Source organism: Alligator mississippiensis, chromosome 8 (genome assembly GCF_030867095.1).
Source record: "Alligator mississippiensis isolate rAllMis1 chromosome 8, rAllMis1, whole genome shotgun sequence".
NCBI classification, from domain to species: Eukaryota; Metazoa; Chordata; order Crocodylia; family Alligatoridae; genus Alligator; species Alligator mississippiensis.
The window spans coordinates 13,939,472-13,960,431 of NC_081831.1; the positions used below are offsets into that span (position 1 = coordinate 13,939,472).

A 20,960-nucleotide genomic window follows, 5' to 3' on the forward strand; every position below is an offset into this window, starting at 1 on the left:
GGCTAAAGAAAGGCTTAAAGGAGCTATAACTGTTCAAAGGGGAAGGGAAAAACCAGGAATCTAAATGCTAAAGATGGAGAAGGTAAATGGCAACATTGGCATAAGAATAAAGGTGCATAAGAGTAGCCATGAAGATATTTAGATTGGATATCAAGTCCCATCAGAGGGCTGAGGCTCTGGAACAGCCTTCTAGAAGCAGTAATATGGGTGAGCAACTTCAAAGATTTTGGAGTAGAACCAGATACATTTTTGTATGGATCTAATGGATTTACCCAAATCCAAGACTACTTTGAATTTAAGACGACCCCTCAATAATTAAATTCTAGACATGGAAAACTTCTAAATTTGTTATAATTTTTCATGTCTAGATTTTCATTATTGGAGGGCTGTCTTGAATTCATCATCCCACCACTGTAACAGGGAAGGCAGCAGCAAAGGGGGCAGTTTAAGTGGCCTAAGCCATATCCCCTGCTCCATCCCCCCAGTGCCTCCATGCACCAGCCTCCCTCACTCCATGGTGATTGCCCCCCACAGCACCTGCACCTCTCCCTTGTCTGCACACCCCTGCATTTGCCCCAACTGTGTGCTCCACATCCCAGGCCACAGCAGGGCCAGACCAAGGGCCATGGAGGGTAAGCAGCAGCTGCAAGGTGGGGGGAGGCATCAGTTCTAACTCCAAACTTGGGCTGGGACCAGAGCCAGAGCAGCTGCCTACCTTTCCCAATTTATACCCAAATCTAAGACAAGGGGCTCCTCCCCCCCCGCAGTTGAAGGGGGGAGGTGGGGAAATTTTGTCTCAGATCCTTGTAAATACAGTATACAATCTTATTTCTTGCAGTAGGGGAAGGTCAGACTTGGACCCAAAAGGGCCCTTCCAGTTCCATGCTAGTAAGGGGCAATGTTTTGAGAGCCGATTCTACCTCAATTTGTACCTCATTCCCCTTGTAGCATTTTCACCATCCACACTCCTTGGCCCTTTATGCTGTGTGTAGTTGTGAATAACGGGAAACTGCACACTAAAGTGAACGGCCTTGAGAGTGGCGGCAGAGGATGCCCCTGGGGCAACTTCACAACCACACATTTCCAGGCTTGCCAGGCATATATCAGCCACAATGGTTAGGCCGGGTGTGCTTGGAAGGAACCCTTCTTGGGAACGCCAGCCATGCAGTGCTGACGTGGCCTCAGATTGCCCGTTACTCTCAGACAGGCAAAAAAACCTGAGTTTCTTTCATCATTTTGTGATAGCAAGATAAGCTAAGGAGGCACAAGATAAGCTAAGGAGGTGCTTCCCCTGCGAAGGGCTAGAAACTCAGCCCGACAACAGGAGGTGCTTCCCACAGCCGGGCTCAGTTCCCAGCAGCTCACAGCCCTGGGGATCTGAGCCCAGTGAGGGGAAGCACCTCCTGCCACCAGGCTCAGCTCCCAGGGGCTTGCAGCCCCGTGGAACGCAGCCTGGTGGCAGGAGGCGCTGGCCCTGCCTGCCTTCCGCCACCGGGCTGAGCTCCATGGGGCTGGCAGAGCCGATCGGAGCACAGCCCTGGTTATCCACTGTCTCCCACCAGCTGGCTGGCTGCTTTGAAATCCAAAACGTTTCAACTGGCCTAGTTTTGTTTCAAGGCTGTTTCAAAGCCCTTCATTTCGATTTTGCTGTTTCGAGCTTGAAATGAGCCAAAACAGCGTTGAAACGAAACAGCCGGCAAAGCTTTGCACAGTCCTGGTGCTCAACACTAAGCATTATGTGGCAGATTTACATTGCATGCTAAGAAAGATGCTTCACTGTGCCTGTGCAGAAAAATTCCCCAACCCCACACCCACCCAAACAGAGGAAGCTTCTAGCCTTGGTGGCCTGAAGCACAGATAAGCGAATTCAGTCACATATGTCAGTAGTTACACGGGTTGAATAGGTGGTTAACTATGCCGACAATGAGTGCACCACTGCACAAAATCTTACTGTGCTGTTTTTATGGAAACGATGAAAAAGCGAGTGGCAATAAGTCCAAGGCTTTGGTGTCTCTACAAAGAGAGCGTGCATAGCCTTTAGTAGCATTGACAGATGTATTTAACAGAAACACCAGCTAATGAACTGGGAAGAAGCTGCAGAGAATGGAGATGCTTGGGGGGGTCAACAGTAAAACGAATGAGGTTCTATTATTACCTCTCTCTTAGTTCTTCCTATGCAGCGGGGTCTCTCAAAAGTGATGCTGGCCTTTAAATTTCTCCCTTCCTCCTCTGTCATTTTGTCTGCTCTTGTATACCAGAGCCAGGAAGAAGAACCTCATATGTCCTCTGAGCTCTTCTGGATATAAAGAGATAACAAGCGAAGAGTTTTGTTCCAATGACTATGATGTTCCTCCAGTTCCTACGTACACCTGCTAAAATCAACTGAAATATTTCAGCTAAACTCCGTGACATCTCCCACCTTCTGAGACTGAAGGTGCATCCACACACCAAGCAAGAGACTTGACTGCAACATATATAGGCAGATATGAAATGGGTTTAACACAGGCAGCAACAAAACCACAATTGCACAGATTTATTTCATTGCTATTGGCACCTGAGCAAGTAGGATGAGAGCTGGCACAGGTCTTTTTTACCTGTACTGCAGCCACCTGTTTAATTGAAGTGTACATACAGCAGTTACCATCAGAGAGCTGGCTTGTTTTTGGCATTCTGAAAACCTCGTTTAGCCAGATACAAATTTTAGAAGCAGATCAACTTGAGAAAGGGCCTTTTGAGATCACTTTTTTGGCTAGTAAAGTAAGGTTCTAACTAAGTTTCTAGAAATGCTATGGCATGGGAATTTTTCCCTCCCCTTAAAGGATGCCTAGTAAACCAAGCTATACACTGCACCTCTATGCACCCTGGATTGTACAGTCTAATAACATTTCAGAATAATGATATCTATAAGTTTACCTAAAATTTCCTTTCCTGGAGCAATAAGGTCTACAGACTGCTTCAGTGGGTACTTTCAGTCTGTCCACAGCAAGGAAGCATCCCCCACAGGATGTGTTCCAGTTGGGAAAATTTCTACTGGCAGGATAATTCAAGTCTATTTTCTTAAATTGCAGACTGCTAATTGTATTGAGGGAAAGCCATGATGATTTCTCCTACTACATAGAGCAGGAACTGCTGCAAGCAACACATATTCGAATCTTTGGAGGTCAATTTACCTTTTTATTTTGGCTGCTTTGCCTCCAGGGCAGGCTACATTTGTAGACTTTATTAAATCAATCAAAGGAAGGCTTCTGATAACCAGAGGTAAAGTGTTCCTATTTTTCTTCATGTTAGAGTCCAAAGATCCATTACAGCAGGATTTACACAGTAGTGAAAGCCGAGCAAGGTGAGAATCAGGCCCATTCTTCAAAGCTGCAGGCCTACCAGCTTCTTCTGGGTATCAGCACAAAAGTGGCCTTGGTTAATGATTTTATGACCATGGTAAAGAATTTGTTGAATGTATGTATTCAAAGCCACAGAGTTGCCTAAATCTCAGTTACAGAGGATTATAAATATGCTTCCAGGACTGACAGTACTAATAAATGGAAGAAAAAGGTATTTCTTGAACTTATTTTGGACACAAATGCCATGAGGGAGGTCAGGAGGACTATCACCTTGAATTGGAAACACTGGGCTTCAAAGAAAGAAAGCTCCCAGTTTTGAGAATAGAAGAGCTAAGCTGAAGGAGAAAAAAAGTCTCCCCAAAATGCACTTTAGGACACTGCTGGGAATTATCATTGAGCCTAAATACTAGCTGGCTGTTTGGAATAAAATGAAACTTCCTTCAGAACGCTTCTGCACGAAGCATGCCCGGGCCAAGAGACAGGACTGGGTAGGAGGGAATACATTCCTGTGCTGGCACTGGCCACTAATTGGGTTCTGCAGCAAAGGGGGAGAACAGGACGGGAGGGGGAAACGGACTTACTGTGTTCATGCACAATCGTAGCCATCGTGGCTCTACCAACAACTGAGCGTCAAAACCAGCAGATCTTCCACGACATCGAGGCTCTTGCTCTACTTCTTTGATTTTAGAAACAACTTTAAGTAAAGACCCTTCCAGAAATTAAGAACATGAAACCAGGACCATCTAAAAGCTACATGGCACTGAACACATTTCTAATCCAGAGCATGAGCCAACCTCGCAACATTGCTAGGAATATTTACTAGACCACAAGCGGTGTCCTTGCCCACGCTGTAATGGTGACTGGTATTAAGAAGAAGAGTTCATGCAATAGCCTTAGATTTATTCACTTAGGTGAATAACTATTTATAACAGATCCAAACCCCCAGAACAGCAAAGATATCCAACAAAACCAGGGTACTTACTACAATCGTGAAATGGCAACACTCTGAGCATATGCAGCATGCGATTAATTAATAATGGACATTGAGGGAGAAGGGATCACATGCCTAGAGCAGCTCTGTCCTCACCGATGATTTCAGTAAATGTGCCTACCAGGAACATGGCTTAGGTGCAGGTTCCAGGTTTTTATCATCATGCCTACCCCAGCTTAAAGACAGTCTTGGTTTCATCAACAGAATACTTAACACATCAGCAGGCCAGCTATGTTAGCATTCCCAATACAGCAAGCACCAGCTGACCGAACTAACATCAGCAACAATGAGAAATGTTTGCAATAACTTTCCCTGTAGAAATGGCCACAAAGATCCCACACAACATTAACAAGTAGAAAGCACTTTGAACAGAAGTGCTACATAAGCCCCAAGTATTGTTAGCAGCAGAGAACCGGCACCATTGCTTAAAACAACAATTCATATATGGAATCTTTTATCCTCGAATTAAAACGATGGCTTTCGAAAAAACAGGTATAATGAGTCACGATGGAACTAATTCCAGATCCTCTAGTGCTAATGTATTTTATGTCTTATCTTAAAGTCTTATCTTTCACTAACTATAATGGAAATGCTGCCTAGTTATTCTAATTTAAATTTATTAAGAAACACAAAACAGGCAGTTACCTTGCAATTAATGGTTCTCTTCCCACCTGGCCACCTTGTCCATCTCAGAGTCCCATCCTTACCTGAGAGAAGAGTTGGTGCCATCCCAAGCAGGTAGGAAGCGCTTATCAGCGATCACCTAGACTGCATTTCATATATGCCAACTAAGAAGCTATGCACAGCACCAGCGTTGTGATTTTACGGCATGAAATAACTACTGCTTAATGGAGCAGTGATACAGCTACCTCGAGTCTGCCAGACTCAGGGACTGTAACTAGAGGCTATGAGACAATACATCACAAATACAAAATGAGCAGAGGATCCCCGCTGCAAACTTATTACTGAGAAAAGAAATTAAACTAATTGAATGATAATGACTCCCTTCCCTTTCCCAGAAAGTTTACCCACAGCTCCTGTCTCACCACCCTCAGGTTGTTCAACCATTTCATCCCAGGGAAGCATGTTGGCAATGGAGACCAATAAAACAGAAGTCCTGACTTTAAAAGCGGAGTCCCTGAAGCAGGGAACAAACCCATATTTGTGGTCCTAAGTAAGTGGCACCATTTAAAAAGTACTTGCTGTCAAGGGGTGGGTGAGTGTTCAGAGCTGCTGAAGAACTAAGCCACTTGGTTAAAGTTAGACCCCAAAGTATCTGGCTTGGAAAGTCCTGGCCCAAAGCTGAAAAAAAACCCCAAAACCAAGCAAATGAACTGCCCAGTTTCGTGCTCATCTGCCCTTACCCCGTAGTACCGCGCTCAGCATTGTGTACCCTCAATGAGAAGCCTCCCACACAAGCAGCAGAGAAAGGGGAACAAGGCCAAGAGACAATTTATATTAGCTTATAATTATTCATTGGCTTGTTAATACTAGCAGAGTAGTCGGCCTTGTACAAGGTCATGCTTCACAAGGAGATTACCAGCTGATGTCCTCTCTCCAACAGCTCCACACTCTCATTGTTAAGGATGCCAACAACATACGAATGCTCACACAGTACTTCCCATTAGTATCCACGTACATATGTGTACCCACACACTCCCTGAAAAGAATATGTTAAGCTTAAAACTGAGAAGGGTTTCTTTAAAATATGCAGTGTTAACAGGTAAAGATGTATTGTTCTCAAATCCTCCCATCTTGAACTGGTACCTTTCACCTTAATCTACTTAGAGGAATAGATAGCCTAGGAACGGGGAAAGAACACTGACCACTGCCTTGAAACCTTTAATAGAAGTACCAGAGCGCCCCAAGGGATGACGAGATCGAACGGTCACAAACTCCTCCAGGACTAGGCATCTAGCTGGGGTTAGATAGGCATCTAGCTGGGGTCATCTAGACCCAGCACTCTTTCCTGCCTATGCAGGGGGTTGGACTCGATCTATTGAGGTCCCTTCCCTGACCCTAGCATCTATGAATCTAGGACTGCTTCAGGCTGGAAGGAAGAACTTCTTTACTGTTTGGAATAGACTGCCACCGGAGGTGGTTCAAGCACCTACTTTGAATGCCTTCAAGAGACATTTGGATGTTTATCTTGCTGGGATCCTATGACCCCAGCTGACTTCCTGCCCCTGGGGCAGGGGGCTGGACTCGATGATCTTCTGAGGTCCCTTCCGGCCCTAATGTCTACGAATCTATGAAATGCTGCAGGGAAAAAGCCATTTACCTTAACAGTTTCTCCTACCAAAGCAGTTTGCTTCATCAGTGTCCAAAATCCATTTATAGATATATCTCCCTATCGCCATCTATTAAAAATAGAGGATTTTTTCCCATCTGGTAGTTAAATGTGCAAAAAAGAACGTGTCACTTCCTCTACAGAGCCAAAGCAATTCCTTATGGTAACATACCTGTAATAAAAAAACCACCACCAGTCTGGAGAAAAAAAAAAAGCTCAATCCCACTTGTGCATGGGACTGTCTCTGCGGCAACAAAACAAGCTGCCATGCTTGATCTGGGAATGAAGGCAAGCTACAGATAATACAAGATATTGAGTTGGGGCACAGCAGCATCAGTGAGGCACAGTCGCACCCTGGGCTACCCCCTCTATATCAGGGAGAGGCCCTAGACTGAAAGATGCAATGCAACAATTCCACCATTTTCCATCTAATAAGCTTCCTTTTGGTGCTTAACTTCACGCAGGTCCTTTCATTCTTGCCAGATTGTGTCCAAAGTAACTGTGCTCTACATACAAGAGGTTACTCTTTCAAGTTTTCATTTGAACCAGGTATTATTCTCAATTTTCCCTAGAGCACTGGAGTGTTGCTTTCAGACAGCTACCATGTTTCACACCGCTGGTAGCCACAGTGATTTTGTGTGCGTAGTTTATTAAGTATATAGGATTGACAGGAGGGAAAAATTTAAAGAGACATCTGCCAACTGGAAAATGATGTTTGACTAAACATGTTGTAGCTTCTATAGACATCAGCAGGGACCTGGGTTTTCCGTTTCCCATGGAAAATGAAGAAAAATGTGGATTTTCCTCTTTACACAAGGAAAAGGCAGGGGGGACCCACGTCCCCCAGATCTGTGCCCAGGGCAGGCTGCCCGCTGCGGCTCCGCACCCCGCTGCTCTCGCCCGGGGCCTCCATAGCCCAGCAGGTGACCTGACATGGCAGGGCAGAGCTGGGCCATGTGGGGAAGCTCCTTGCCACTGCAAGCTCTGTGCTGTCCTGGCGAGCAGGCTCTTGCACACACAGCAGCAGCAGGGGCAGCGGCGTAGAGTTGTGCCCCTCACTGCTGCTGCACGGGCAGGGGGATGCATTGCCAGGGCAGCATGGAGGTCACAGCAGCAATGACCTTCTCTATGCAGCCCCGCTCTGCCATGCCCAGTTGCACCTGTTGGGCTATGGAGGCCACAGGGGACGGCAGAAGGGCAGGAGCCTGCCCCCACCCCATGCACAGATATGGGGGTCACAGATCAGCACACAACAGCAGGGAGCCATCACACCCCCCACCTAAGCCTGCAGCAGGCAGGGGAGCTGGGCTCTGCTCCGGTGCAGCAGCCACCACCTCCTCCCAGGGGCAAGGGGCTGTGGACCCAGGCCCTGTAGCCCTGGCAGCTGGGGGCTCCCTCTTTCAGGGCTGGGGGAGATTGGGAGCAGGGGCCCTTGCATTTTAATCATGGAATTGGGGGCATTTATCAGAGAATTTGCAATTTTTTTTTAATCAGGAAAAACCAGAATCCCTGGTTATCAGTAAATCTCCAATAGCACCACTGACAAAAATATTAACAAAAACCAATCTATTTAGCACATTTGATAGCACTGCCTTTGCAGCTGGTTTTACGGCATCCTCTGAATGCTCAGGTTATCCCTTTCTAAAAACAACCTTAGATCCTCAACAGGTGAGCAAAGAAACCCTTCTACTCTAAAAATAATGGATTTCCTTTTTAAATGACAGCACTATTTAAGGAGTATAATATGGAAATGGAGCTTTGCCGAGGTTACACCAAATTCAAGTTGGGAACAGTTCTTAAAAAAAAAAGCTATTGCATCAGGTTGAGCAGTTGCACAAAGTCCCTGGTCATTAAGAGCAGACTTTCCAAGCAGACCTGTAAAGAAATAAGCAGGTGCAATAATGACAGCAAATAGGATCCTTACTACTTGAGAGAGAGCACTTGAAAAAACAGCTAAAGTTTGTTTTAAGAGAGGGAGACTACTAATTACTACGAATTCAAAAACATTTCAGAAAAATATTGCTTTTCCCCAACCTGTACTAGAGACCAGTAATATACAGGAAAAACTACCAGCTGTTTCCCCGTTTCCATATCAAGTGCTGTCAAACGTACAATGTAAAACAGCGAGAAAGCAAATTTTAAAAACATATTTATATTATTCACGTCTCTTTTTCAGTTCTTAGGTGTCAGGTGGAATTGTCGGTATAAACACCTATTTTCTCTATCCTGATCATCAAGAAAATAGAAGTGCCTAATAAAAAAAGGGAACAGGCACGGTGGAAACAATGAAGCAGGTTCTTCCTAGCTAGCTAGCATTTAGGAAGGTGTTGTCAATGTTCAGAGCCTTTGAAATCCCATAGGTAATTAAAACAGTCAAACAGTCAGGTGGGATGGGGCTTTTAGCTTTGCAAATGTCAGTTATTACGGCTGTTCCCAGCATCAACACAGACACCAAAATGTTCAAAATAACGTCACTTTTTTCTCAAGAGAGGAGGGGCCTAGGGAAAGCAGAGGTGGGCAAGTAAAATCTTGCACTCAAAAGGAATTTGGCAGAAAAATCCTGGTGTTCGAACTGTCTGCAACACCCCAAGAGAGAAAGCAACCTCCTCCATGCTGTTTGAAGGTGCTCGTCTGTGGAGGCCAGCACCCTAACTTGTACAATGTCAATGAAAAAGGATCTCTGATGAAATCACAGAAAATTAGGGCTGGAAGGGACATCACAGGGCCATGTTCTGATGCATAACCACCCTCATAGTGAGAAAATCCTCCCTAATCTCCAACCTGAATTTCCTCTGCTGCAGTTTGAGACAATTGTTCCTAGTCCTGTCCCCTATGGCCACAGAGAATCCTCAGTGATTCTCCACCAGGACACTGCAAGAGCCTTAAGGGTGCCATGCAATACGAGCACCCTTCATTGTGCAAACACCTAACATGAATAGCAAGATAAACCAGAGATTTCAAATAGGAATCCAGAACGTGTAAAAGCATTCTTACCTGTTGTGATATTTCTAAGTTCTTTGCAAGAAAAGAACTGCTTTACTATTTTTTCATAGTGAAAAAAAAATAATGAGTAAAAGCTAAAACATTTTGGGGGTGTTGGTTATAGCCATGTTGGTCTAGGGACAGGCATGTTGGTCTAGGGACAGGCAGACCAGGTTCTTTGGGTAAATGTGATGCCTTTTATTAGGCCAACTAAATAGCTGGAAAAAATTGTTCTTTGCAAACTCTCTGGCGCAAGCACCCTTCTTCAGGCATAGGGACACTCTCCCTATGCCTAAAGAAGGATGCTTGTGCCCGAAAGTTTACACAGAACAATTTTTCCAACTATTTAGCTGGCTTAATAAAAGGCATCACATTTACCCAAAGAACCTTATAAAGCTAAGAGTTGGCATTTTCTGAGGGATACCTCGAGTCTAATGAAGGGTATGGTTTGCATTGAGTCTGAAATGGCTGAGCACCACTGGTCTGCCTTCAACCTCATTTATAAATATACCTTTAGGAATTTGACGACTTATCAAGTAATACTTGCCAACCGTTTCCCCACTTTCCTGACCATTAAATAATCCTAGTTCTTTCAGCCTTTCCTCAGAATTTACATTTCCTAGGCCTCATAATAGGTCTAATAATTGTGGTCACTCTCTGCTGGACCCTTTTCAATCTGTCCACATCTTTTTTTTAAATTTTTTGATACATGTGGGACCCAAAACTGGCCGCAGCAAGTACTCCAGGCGAGGCCTCACTCATGCCAAACAGTGCAGAAGAATAACTTCCCTTGATTTGCAAGTAACATTCCTGTTAATACAACCCTGTTAGTTTTTCTTCCAGTAAAAGCATACTACTGGCTCATATTCAGCTTCTGGTCCGTTGTAACATCCCTCCTCCCTGCCCCCCTCCCAGTCCTTTTTCTGCAATACTGCAGCCTAGATGATCGTTCCCCAGTCTGTATTGGGGAAGATGGTCAAAGCAAAAAGCACACACGCATGTCAATGGCTGGCAAGGGTTTCACCGGTTTATCTTACAGGTCAATTAAAAAAAAACAAAAAACAAACCTTAATTATTTTTACTGTTCAACAATCATGAGAGCTTAGCTGATCTCAGATGCAGTTAATACCCAAGGCATCAGTGAACACAGCTTACTTTCAACTCCAAGGTTGGCACTGGAAAGAGATGCTGCATCTCAACACATCTGCCGGATTAAAGTTTTAAATAAAGATTATGGCTAGACCTGGCATAATCACATGTGGATTTCATAGTATGCCTACTGACCCACCATGTTCACACTAGGATTCATGTTGCACATTTTACTAGTATCTGCTCCTCGAAAGCTGTATACCCTTCTCCTGCTGTTACTCAGATGTTTGAGATCCCTGGAGGTTTACAGGATTTCATTTTTATAAGAAAATACTTATGATGATCCTCAAGTCTATGTTGTCAGAGTCAAACGAATCAAAGTCCTCAACCCGCAGAGCAAAATGGAAAATTAAGTCAAGGGCAAGTAACCTTGCAATGGATATTCAGAGGATTGGAACAGGTTATCCATTAAAGTGATTCAATTTTACAGAGAACTGCAAAAATTCCAGTAAGCCGTTTGCTCTTCTCCTGTCTCTAACCGCTGTGAATGTCAGGTGGTTTCAAAGAAATCCCCCGAGACACTGACTGAAATGTCAAAAGCAAGAGGAGAGTTAAGATACAGCTTCTCCGCTCAATAAATACCAATATTAATGGTTTAGGGCATTAAATTTGTGTGCGGCATCAGAACTATAATTCTGCACGGTCATCAGCCTTTATTCATGGCTCCTGACAACGAATCATACTTCTGTGAGCTAAAACCTGTTGAAAGCTAAATGCTCAGCATCTGTGAATTTCTAGACAGAAATCATATTGTTTGGCTTTGAAGATGAAAGGTTTTGCAGGCTCTGGATGTTTTCATCCACTCATGTTTATGCAACATGTACTGTCTAGCTATGATTAGCACCTGAACAGCCCATACGAGAGCCTCCAAATGGGACTGCACAAAAAGACTGGATAGCTCAAAAGGATCTGTGGGGTTCTGGTTTTTCAACTAGGTGATGGGGGGAGTAGGGGAGGGGTATGAGGGGGCTATGCCTTCCAGGCGTAACAGACATGGTCTTGTCATGCTGCCCCTTGTCCTTGTCATGCATCAGCAACATTTTCTACATATCTGTCCCCACTACTAGAAATTTGGGATTGAAACCATCGAGATTCTTCCGTACCCTGTAGCATTAACGCTACCTAAAGCCAACAGATGCACCACGTAGGATGAGATCCTCATTATCAGTTCATGTAACACTGTAAACACAGGTGCTTGGTCCTGAAAGGTATAGGTTGTGATCAAGAAAGAAAAAAACTGAAAGAAGTCTGCACAAACATTCACCAGCAGAGCAGACGTACTTATTCTGCATGCCGCACTGTACCTAGACTCCTGGCAGCCCTGGGCAAACTTTTAGTACCGGGACCCCTTAGCCAGAGATGATGATGATGATGATAATAATAATAATAATAATAATAATAATAATAATTACTACTACTACTATTATTATTATTTTCACCATTTTTGGCGACCCTTTCTGTCTGGACCCTGGGCAGCTGCCCAGTTCGCCAATGCCTGTGTCAGGCCCTGTCTGCACGATGCTGATGTGGAGCCATGTTTAAGCCTACACAAAATTTAAACAATAAAATCCAAACCATGAGGAACCTGGAAACTAAGTGGGACTTGTTTCTTTAGAAAGAGCATTTGCCTGCACCTATTCTCCTATTCATGAGTCAGCATTTGAGGTCAAGAAATTTTAGCAATGAACAGTGGGAAGGAACAGAAGGCCTGTGTGGGATGAAGCAGAGCTGGATCTGCAATAAAACTTCTGAAGGCAGCTACTGGAAACAACTTCTCTCGTTAACAGAGTTGATCAGCCACTGGATTTGCTCTGAAGGAGCCTTGCTAGTGTGAATCAGTTTGCCAGGCAGGTATGAAAGGAACAAAAATCTCTTCAAGCCAAATTGCCTTTTGGTGCTCGGGAAACTAACAAGACAGTAGAGGAAACTTCCAACATAGTTCTGCCACAGTACCACGACCCTGCTATGCCAGTCACAAGAACAAAAGAAGTGCCATACTGGGTCAGACCATGAATTCCCAGCCCCCTGCCTTACTGCCAGTACAATGTTATCAGTGTACTCCTGGGCTAGGCAAACAAACTGCTTTACCAGTGCTTTTATGATGTTACATCCAGAGTTTTTTCTATTAAAGCAGCAGCCCAATGTGGAGATTAAAAATTACATATACACACACACCTACACTACTCATTGCTTGAGAAACAGCAGTAACTCATTATCGTTGGGATGCAGATGGATATTGCATCTACCCCATTTATTGCTAAACGTGCCCCATTTATTACTAATGGAGCAAATGCACCTAGACCATACAGTTGGGTCCCGTGAGTAAAAGGTATCAACCATAAGAATTCCCACCTTTCACGTATTTCCTGGATCAGCACAGCAACAACTTCACTTCAGCACTAGGCAAGCACATCTCTTGCTGAGAGCACTGCGACCATGAATCAAGGCTGGTTTGCTGTGGGCCCTGAAATAAGCCATTTAAAGTGGCATCCCCGCTGCCAAGATAGTGATACCAGGGCACAGGAGTTCTCTCCCTTTGTGAAACTCAGTATTGGTGAAGAGAATTGAAAAGCTGAACTGGTAAGAGAAGGAAACTTAGTATATTAAGACAGTTTGTAATCCCTATTCCTATTAAATACGCCTATGTGTTTTTGCTCACTGCTGCATTGGGAATATTAAAATATAACTAACTACTCTTGAGATTTAAGTTAGGTTAGGTACAAAATATTAATGCTGTGAAGCCAGCAATGACTCCTCCTCTTTAGGATGACAAACAATGCCTAGCGGAAACAGCAAGAATTCCAATGTGAAGCACGTTTGCAGTTTTACATCAACGAGAAGAGCTATTCAGTCTTCAAGAATGTGAAGAAGTGGAGGATAAGCCAATGCAAGGACGGCATGTATTCCTCCAAATACAAGACTATTTCTGAAGAGCCAGAGGAGATTTTTAGATTGTTCTGGCATGCAACACCATGTGTGGAAGGCAAGAAAGGAGTCCGCAGAACCAGGACATTCAAAGTCAGAGAAGAACCTTGCTACAGGATTTGGCCAGGAATGAACAATGTTAACAACTTATTTTTTCAGGTGGGGGCGCCAATGAGTTTTCAGTACTGTAGGCCCCAAATTTGGGTATTATGGTATATTAAATATAGACTAATATTATAATCCAACCCAGCTACATTCTACAGCATTACCAATACACAGTGCCACAATATGTTAGCATGGGAAAAGCCAGAAAGTTGCTAGAAGCAAAAAAGGATTAGTGCCTTATGCTTGTGCATTTCCCAGGCCATTAGGAAGATTTACTTCGAACTCTGTGGTTTTAGAAGGACTAAGCGTGAAGTAGGGCAATTCAGTTTACCTGGCAAGAGTCTAGAGAACAACCTTGCAATTTTCTATACTTACATAAGCAATGAGTTATCTGCTGCCACCTTTGCATGAAGCTACAGCTGAGGGTTTTTCTGCTGTCTCTAAAGCCTGATGCTTGTGCTTGCCAGCAAATGTCTTACTTTCAGATAAAAGGAGCTGTACAAGTGCTTTGCAAAGATTGATGAATTGAGCTTTACGTCATCCGTATAAAAATCGAGGAACACCCACAGTTCCACATGGCAAAACTGAGCTGCAGAGCAAGTGACTTGCTCAATTGCATAAGCCACCCATGGCAGAGCAGGGAAAAGGACTGAAGCTGCTGATTCAAAAGCCTGAGTCTTGGCCACAGGCCTACCTTTGTTCCTTCTCTAGCATAACATGCCAACCAGGAGTTAGGAAAGGAAGGGAGAACCAGGAAAAACTGTTCATCTTATATCCAACATTTTATCAGATCAGCAGTAATTGCATGGAACAGTTTCTGTGAAAGCAAAGTGAGTAGTTTCACCAATAAAGGTGCCATTGAAAGTCTTGTTCAAAACAGTTTAGAAACCTCCCCTATCCTTATTACTAGTTGGTTGCTAATGCCTAAAACTACTGTAACTGCAATAGTTACCATTCCTCCTTCCCAGCCTGAATTACTGCATTTACACTTTGCATCTTCACGTTTGGACAATGAAAACCATCAGTTTCTCGTGCGTTAGCAAAACCTGCAGCATTCAGGTCAGAAGTGATACACAGTTTTATGAACTGTGAACAGATGTGAAATGAAATATCCTGTAAGGTTTACCAGAATCACAAACGCAATCCAAACTGTACCAAATGGCCTCTCAGTTTGGTGAGTAGAGGGAAATTTTCAGACGGGGAAGGGCAGCAAGAAGTCAAAGGGATACGTCTTCCTAAATTCCTTCAGCACTTTGGAATTCCCCCGACAACACATTTTATCTGTTAAGTCTCTGACCTTTGCAAAGGAAATAGGGCAATAAAAGAGAAAGGAAAAAGGCTACTAATTTAAACAACCTCTTTTGATTTCTCATAGCAAGAGAGCCAAGCCTTCTGCCTATACTGAAGAGAGGAAAAAAAGGTGCCATGAGAAAATGGATACTGCTATTTTCTACTCAAGGACCCTGATAATGAATCCTAAATTCGAAGCTTCATGCTTTAGGTGCCAAAAATTGATTTAAGAGCTTAACTCCAGTCATTTTTAAAAGAATTTTCGTGTGAAAAGGAACGATTGCCTGATGGACCACAAGTCCAAGAAGGGTTGAAAAATAAATGCAGAAATACTGTGCATAGTACTAATAGCCTTCTATATTTCATATTGTGTGCCTTAACTGTTCACGTGCCTGGTGATGACAGACCCTAAATTTAGCTCAGACCATTAGCATTTTATGATCCTACCGATTTCTACTAGAATTACAAATGCACTGATTGCTTCAGAAGTCCAGGGAGGATTCTACAGAGGGAGGTCAAAGACTGTGCAGAGAGCGCGCGCATGCTTGCACTTAGCCCCACAGAGCAGAATACAACCTCTCTGCTGCCAGGACAGCACAGGCCTTCTGTTTTGTTCTGCGTGACGCCCATTCATCACAGACCCCTTTGTATTATGATACAGTGCCCTCTCTCTCCCTCTCTTTTGTCTCCCCTGTATTATCAGTCACTGTGTGTAACAATCCCACCACTAGGCTAACTTTGGGAAGTGGGAGCAGTGGAAAAGCAGGCCTCAAATCCTTCCAGCAATGCCTTGCAGCTCTTCAAAGAGGGGTAAAGGGGTTGAACTTTACACAGGCCTGACTGCCAGCAAGGACCACTGGAGAGAAAAACAAGGGTAAATCCATGAATCCACCCTGGTCTAAAACCTTCAGCTGGTCAAGCCTAGCACAGACATCTCACACATTCCATATGAGAAGGAGATATAGGATATACGCTGTACCGGCTTCTACCGAGAGTGGAGAAACTCCTTTATGACCTCTTCACAGTTTAATTCACCTTCACATACTAACAGTTTTCAAATCTTTGGGTGGGGAAAGAAGGGGAGGCTCATTTTCAACCAAAAAACCCAGGCTGGCCCGGGGTGGCTGCCTCTAGACTCTGCACGGTCTGTAGTTGAGACTCAAGCAGAATCCAACACCAAGTTTGAACATGTCGAGACCTGATGTGGCTCATTTCCCCCTCCTCCCAAACACACCAGCACCAGCAGACGCGAGGAACCCGCTGCGCTTCCAAAGGAAACGAGGAATTATTTTAAGCCACGGCGACTCCAGGCCGCGCTGGCTCCCAGCAGCAGCCGTGCAAAGCAGCCCAGCAACTGGGGCACAGGGTGGCTGTGGGGCATGCCTACAGGCTCAGCTGGCTGAGGTAGGCCACCGCGGCCCCCGGGGTCCCCCCGTCCCTCGCGCACCGAGGCAGCGACCGGCTTCCAAGCAATGTGCCTTTCATTCAGACATGGCTGCAGCCAACGCGCGTGCCTGACACCCCGGGCCAGCCCAGATGCATGGGGGGGCTGCACACCTGGGGGCAAAACTTGACTTTAGCAGGAGACAAGCAGCACTGGGGGGTGCCAGTGAATTTCAGATCCGGGTGGGGCCCGGCCTGGTAACACGGGCAGACGTCACATTGCACCAGGATTGGGGCCAGGGTGGGGAGCACTATGGCGTGGGGGGGTTCTGGTTCAATACATGCATATATCATAATACATTCCCTTAATACGTGGGGATGGGGAGATTCGGGGTGCAGCCCCCACACAAATACATGCATACTACGCAAATATATACATATATGCCAATGGGCCCATTTAATAAGTAAATATGAGGGGATGGGGAGCATGGTTCAGGGTGCTGCCCCTGCACACAAATAGACACTATGCAAATATATTATATGCGCTAATGCCCCCACTTAACATGCAAATATGCAGGGATGGGGGTGGGGTTCAGGATGCAGCCACCAGAGACAAATACATAGATAGTATGGAGATACATTATATGTGCTAATACCCCCACTTAACGTGCAAATAGGAGGGGAGGGGGCTTGGGGTGCACCCTCACACATGAAGACTAAGGTGGTGTACAAATATATGACTATCCCCACTTCATATACGAATACACGGGGACGGGGGACTCAGGGCGCAGCCCCCACTGATGAGTAGGTAGATATTATGCAAATATATACAGGTATCCCCGCTTAACAGGGACAGAGGAGGGGACGGGGCGGTTTGGGGTGCAGCCCCCATACCTTAATCGGCAGGCATTAGGCAAATACATGCATGTGTGCTAATGTCCCCACTTAATAGGCACAGGCGCGGGGCCGGGCGGTCTGGGCGCGCCCCGCACGCGGCACGCAGGTGGTGTGCCACCGCACGCCAGGGTCCCGCTCGACACGCGCCCCGAGGTGCTCACGCGGCGGCCGGGCCGGGCCGGGCCGGGCCCCACCTTGGTCTCCTTGACGTGCTGCTTGACGCCCTCGGGGTACCACTGCACCCGCACGTAGCCGCGGCGCAGGGGGCTGGCTCGGCTCTCGTCCGCGCCGCCGGCCCCGGGCGCGCCCGACTCGGAGCCGCCCGAGCTGCCGGCGCCGGCGCCGGCGCCGCGGCCGCCCTCGTCCTCCTCAGAGTCCGAGTCCTCGCCGTGGATGAGCCGCACCAGGCCGAAGCGCACGGCGCCCCGGTAGCGCCCCGACACCAGGTCGTGCGAGAAGAGCAGGCGCTGCGAGCCGGCGGCGGGGGGCTCGGGCGCGGCGGTGGCGGCGGGGGGCTCGGGCTCAGGCTCGGCCGGCGCTGGAGCCGGAGCCGGGGCCGGGGCCGGCGCGGGCGCTGCGGGCTGCTCCGCCATGGCGCCGGTCTGCGTGAGCGGGGGGCGCCGCGGGCAGGAGGCGGCGGGGGCGGGGCCAGGTCGCGTCACGGCCGGGGGGGCGGGGCTGGAGGCGGGCCCCCGCCCACTGCGCGACGGCGAGACTCGCGTCAAGGCCCCACCCACCGCGGGCTGCTCGGACGCTACGTGTGCCAGACAGCGGTAGCCCCGCCCACTGCCGGGAGCCGGATGTTAGCCCGCCCCTTCGGGAGACGCGTCACGGCCCGGCGGCGAGGCCCCGCCCACCGCGGGCAGCCCGGGAGTGACGTCTCCCTGCCTGCGGTAAGCCCCGCCCGCCACCGGGAGCCGGATGTTGGCCCGCCCCTTCGGGAGACGCGTCTCTCCGAGGGGATTTGGGCAGGGCCCTGCCTTCAGTCAGTGGCAGAGGAGTGCTGCCCACCTCGCTCGTGGTGTCATAGTTGTTAGGGGCTGGAAGGGACCTTGCAGATCATCGGGTCCAGCCCCCCTGCACGTGGGCAGGACAGACCGCTGGGGTCAGATGCCCCAGCAAGGTGGGCGTCAAGACACTTTGTACCCATTGTATCTTGTCCTCTGCTGGGGGGGCCTTGGTGAATAGATGCTCCCCCAGGCCCTGATGTGCGCCCCTCATAGACTTATAGTCCCCTCTGTGTCTGGGGACACGGCTCCCCTGCTCCCGGGGAGCAGCCATCGTGCCGGAGGGCTTCTTGTGCAGGATTTTTGCTCCCCCCCCAAGGCTTGAGACTTCATTTTGCAGAGGAAAGGTGTCACCCCCTGGTTGTGGAAGGAGCCGCCCTGTGCCAGGCCCTTCCCCAGGGCAGGGGTGGCCATCTCTGTATCGCCCTGGAGTCACAGGGCTCGGAAATTGGTGCCGCATCTGGACCTAGCCAGCACTGAACGAAAAGGGAAATCGTGAATAAAACAGATGTTTTTCCTCTGCAAAATAAAGTCTCAAGACTTGGGTGGGGAGGAGCAAACATCCTGCATTAGGTGCTGGCAAGCAGGGCAGGGCTGAGCATGCGTGTGCCTGTGCCCCCCTCCCCTGCATCCTCCCAGCCCTACTGAGCAGCATCCCTTTGTGCCCTTACCCCCGTGTGCTGGTCCAGCGCCGTGCTGGGGGTCCCTGGTCATGCTTCATCAGGCCTCGCCTGACTTCCTGGTGCCCCTGCTGATGCCCAGCCTAACAGCAGCAGAAGAGGGCTCCACAACCTTCTTCCCTGTCTGATCTTCCCCCACCTGTAGCCCCACGTGCACAGCCCGTGTCTCCATGTGCTCTGCCAGCCCAGACCCTTTGCCAGCTGGCGTCTGATGCCTCAGGTGCACATTGCCCTGGAGACTGGTCTGCTGCACTAGGACCCCCCTACTCCAGCTCCCTGTGAGCTTGTGATCCTACTGCTCTAGGGTCTGCATGGCTGACTCCAGGTCTCCAGGGGGAGGTTAAGGTATTAGTTTTAATCCTTAAAGCCCTACGTGGCTGGGGAGTCTGGATCTACCTGCTAAATGGTCTATGGCTGTCCACGATCCCAGATGCACTCGAGCTGAATCCTCCTTGATATAGCTGAGGGGGAGTGCTCAGCAGCCTGATATCCATAAACTGAGAAATTTACTGTTCACCTTGGTATGAAGAGGCTTAAGTCAGCTGAGTTGGAGATAGCCTGGCACGGCTCCTTTGTTTCCTTCTGGGAAGGGAGGGAGAGGCTCCTCAAATGCTGTTTTTCATGAGCTGGGAGGGATATGGAGTAGTTTCAACTTTCACTTTAGGGGCAAGGCCATTTCTGTTGTGGGGAGAAGAGAAGGGGATGAGGAAGTTTCATTGGTGTGTAACTGTAGATTAAACATGTTTCAAGCCACCTTTCTCATCCTCAGCCCTGCTCTGAAGATGGTCTCAGAGACCCATAGACTGTACGTGAGCCCCAAGGAGTAGGAGAAGCAGAGGTATCTAGAGCTTGGACACCAGACCAGCTGCAAAACAAAGAACACCACCCGGTCTCACTCCTGAGGCAGTGCCTAATCTGCCAGGCCCATGTGTCCTAAGGGGAGCATTTCCACTGGCTGCAAAGAAGACCAAAGATACAAATAATTTCAAGCCACTCCATGGCCTAGGCCCAGAGCACCTAATATAGTGCCTCAAACTCCAGGATGAAGATGATGGTTGACAATGTCCCTCTTGGAATTTGGGTAAAACTCATGTTTACAAGAGACAGAATTTTCTTAGGGGCTGATCCTAGTGTGTTGAATGAAATCCCGTGGAAAAGGCCACAAACATTACTACCTGCTCCTCACTATGTTGCAGATCAAAGCCCATTACTTGACCTCTTCCATTTGAGTGAATGGTTGTTAGTCCCAAGGTTTCTCCCAAAGGAAAAGAAATCCAGCAATGCAATCAAGTACCAGCAAAAATACTCCCTCGTATTTCCAGGTCCCCTTGACTCTGGGGGACAAGATCCACCCATAGTCCAAAGAGTGGCTGTGTGTTTCCCAACTTTATGCCAACAAGTTGTGTTGACAGAATGCAACTGTGCATGTAAGTGTGTTTTAAAGGATTCATGTTGTACTCCAAGTCAGACTAGGGTAAATATGGAGTGACGTGATTGACTTCCCCAGCAATCTTCCAGAGTTACAACCACGTGCAGTGTCAGATCAGTGAAAAGGATATAGCAAGCCAAGGTATTACATTTCTGTTCTCAGCTGCCAGAATGGGCTGTTGGGAATCTCTAGGTAGAAGCTAGATCAATTCTTGGACTGTTCTAGCATATGCGTGGTGATAAAATGATCCCCCGTTGTCTCAAAATTAGGAAACTGCAAAGGTGATACAAAGCCATCGTTTCTTCCTCCTTTTTAGGTTTGGCAAAGCTAGAACCAAATATTAGGAGCCTAATCTCTAAGTATAAGGGAAAGGATATAGCTTTATAACACTGTTATTTTGCCTCTAAGAGCATCTCTCAACATTAATCATGGCTTCTTTTGTGATTTCACACCTGGAAACAGAGCAGTGGGTGGAAGGATTCATTGTCTTTTGG

General features: G+C 47.1%; 1 protein-coding gene across 1 annotated transcript in view; it reads right to left on the reverse strand.

Annotated features, from left to right (window-relative positions):
• UBE2O (ubiquitin conjugating enzyme E2 O) overlaps positions 1–17,967 on the reverse strand; it is a 92,676-nt gene extending 74,709 nt beyond the window's left edge. Inside the window, exon 1 of the mRNA XM_019494191.2 lies at positions 17,545–17,967. Coding sequence (XP_019349736.2) covers positions 17,545–17,943 — 399 coding nt within the window. The 5' untranslated portion in view covers positions 17,944–17,967. The remainder of the gene's footprint in view (positions 1–17,544) is intronic.
• Positions 17,968–20,960: the final 2,993 nt, after the last annotated feature.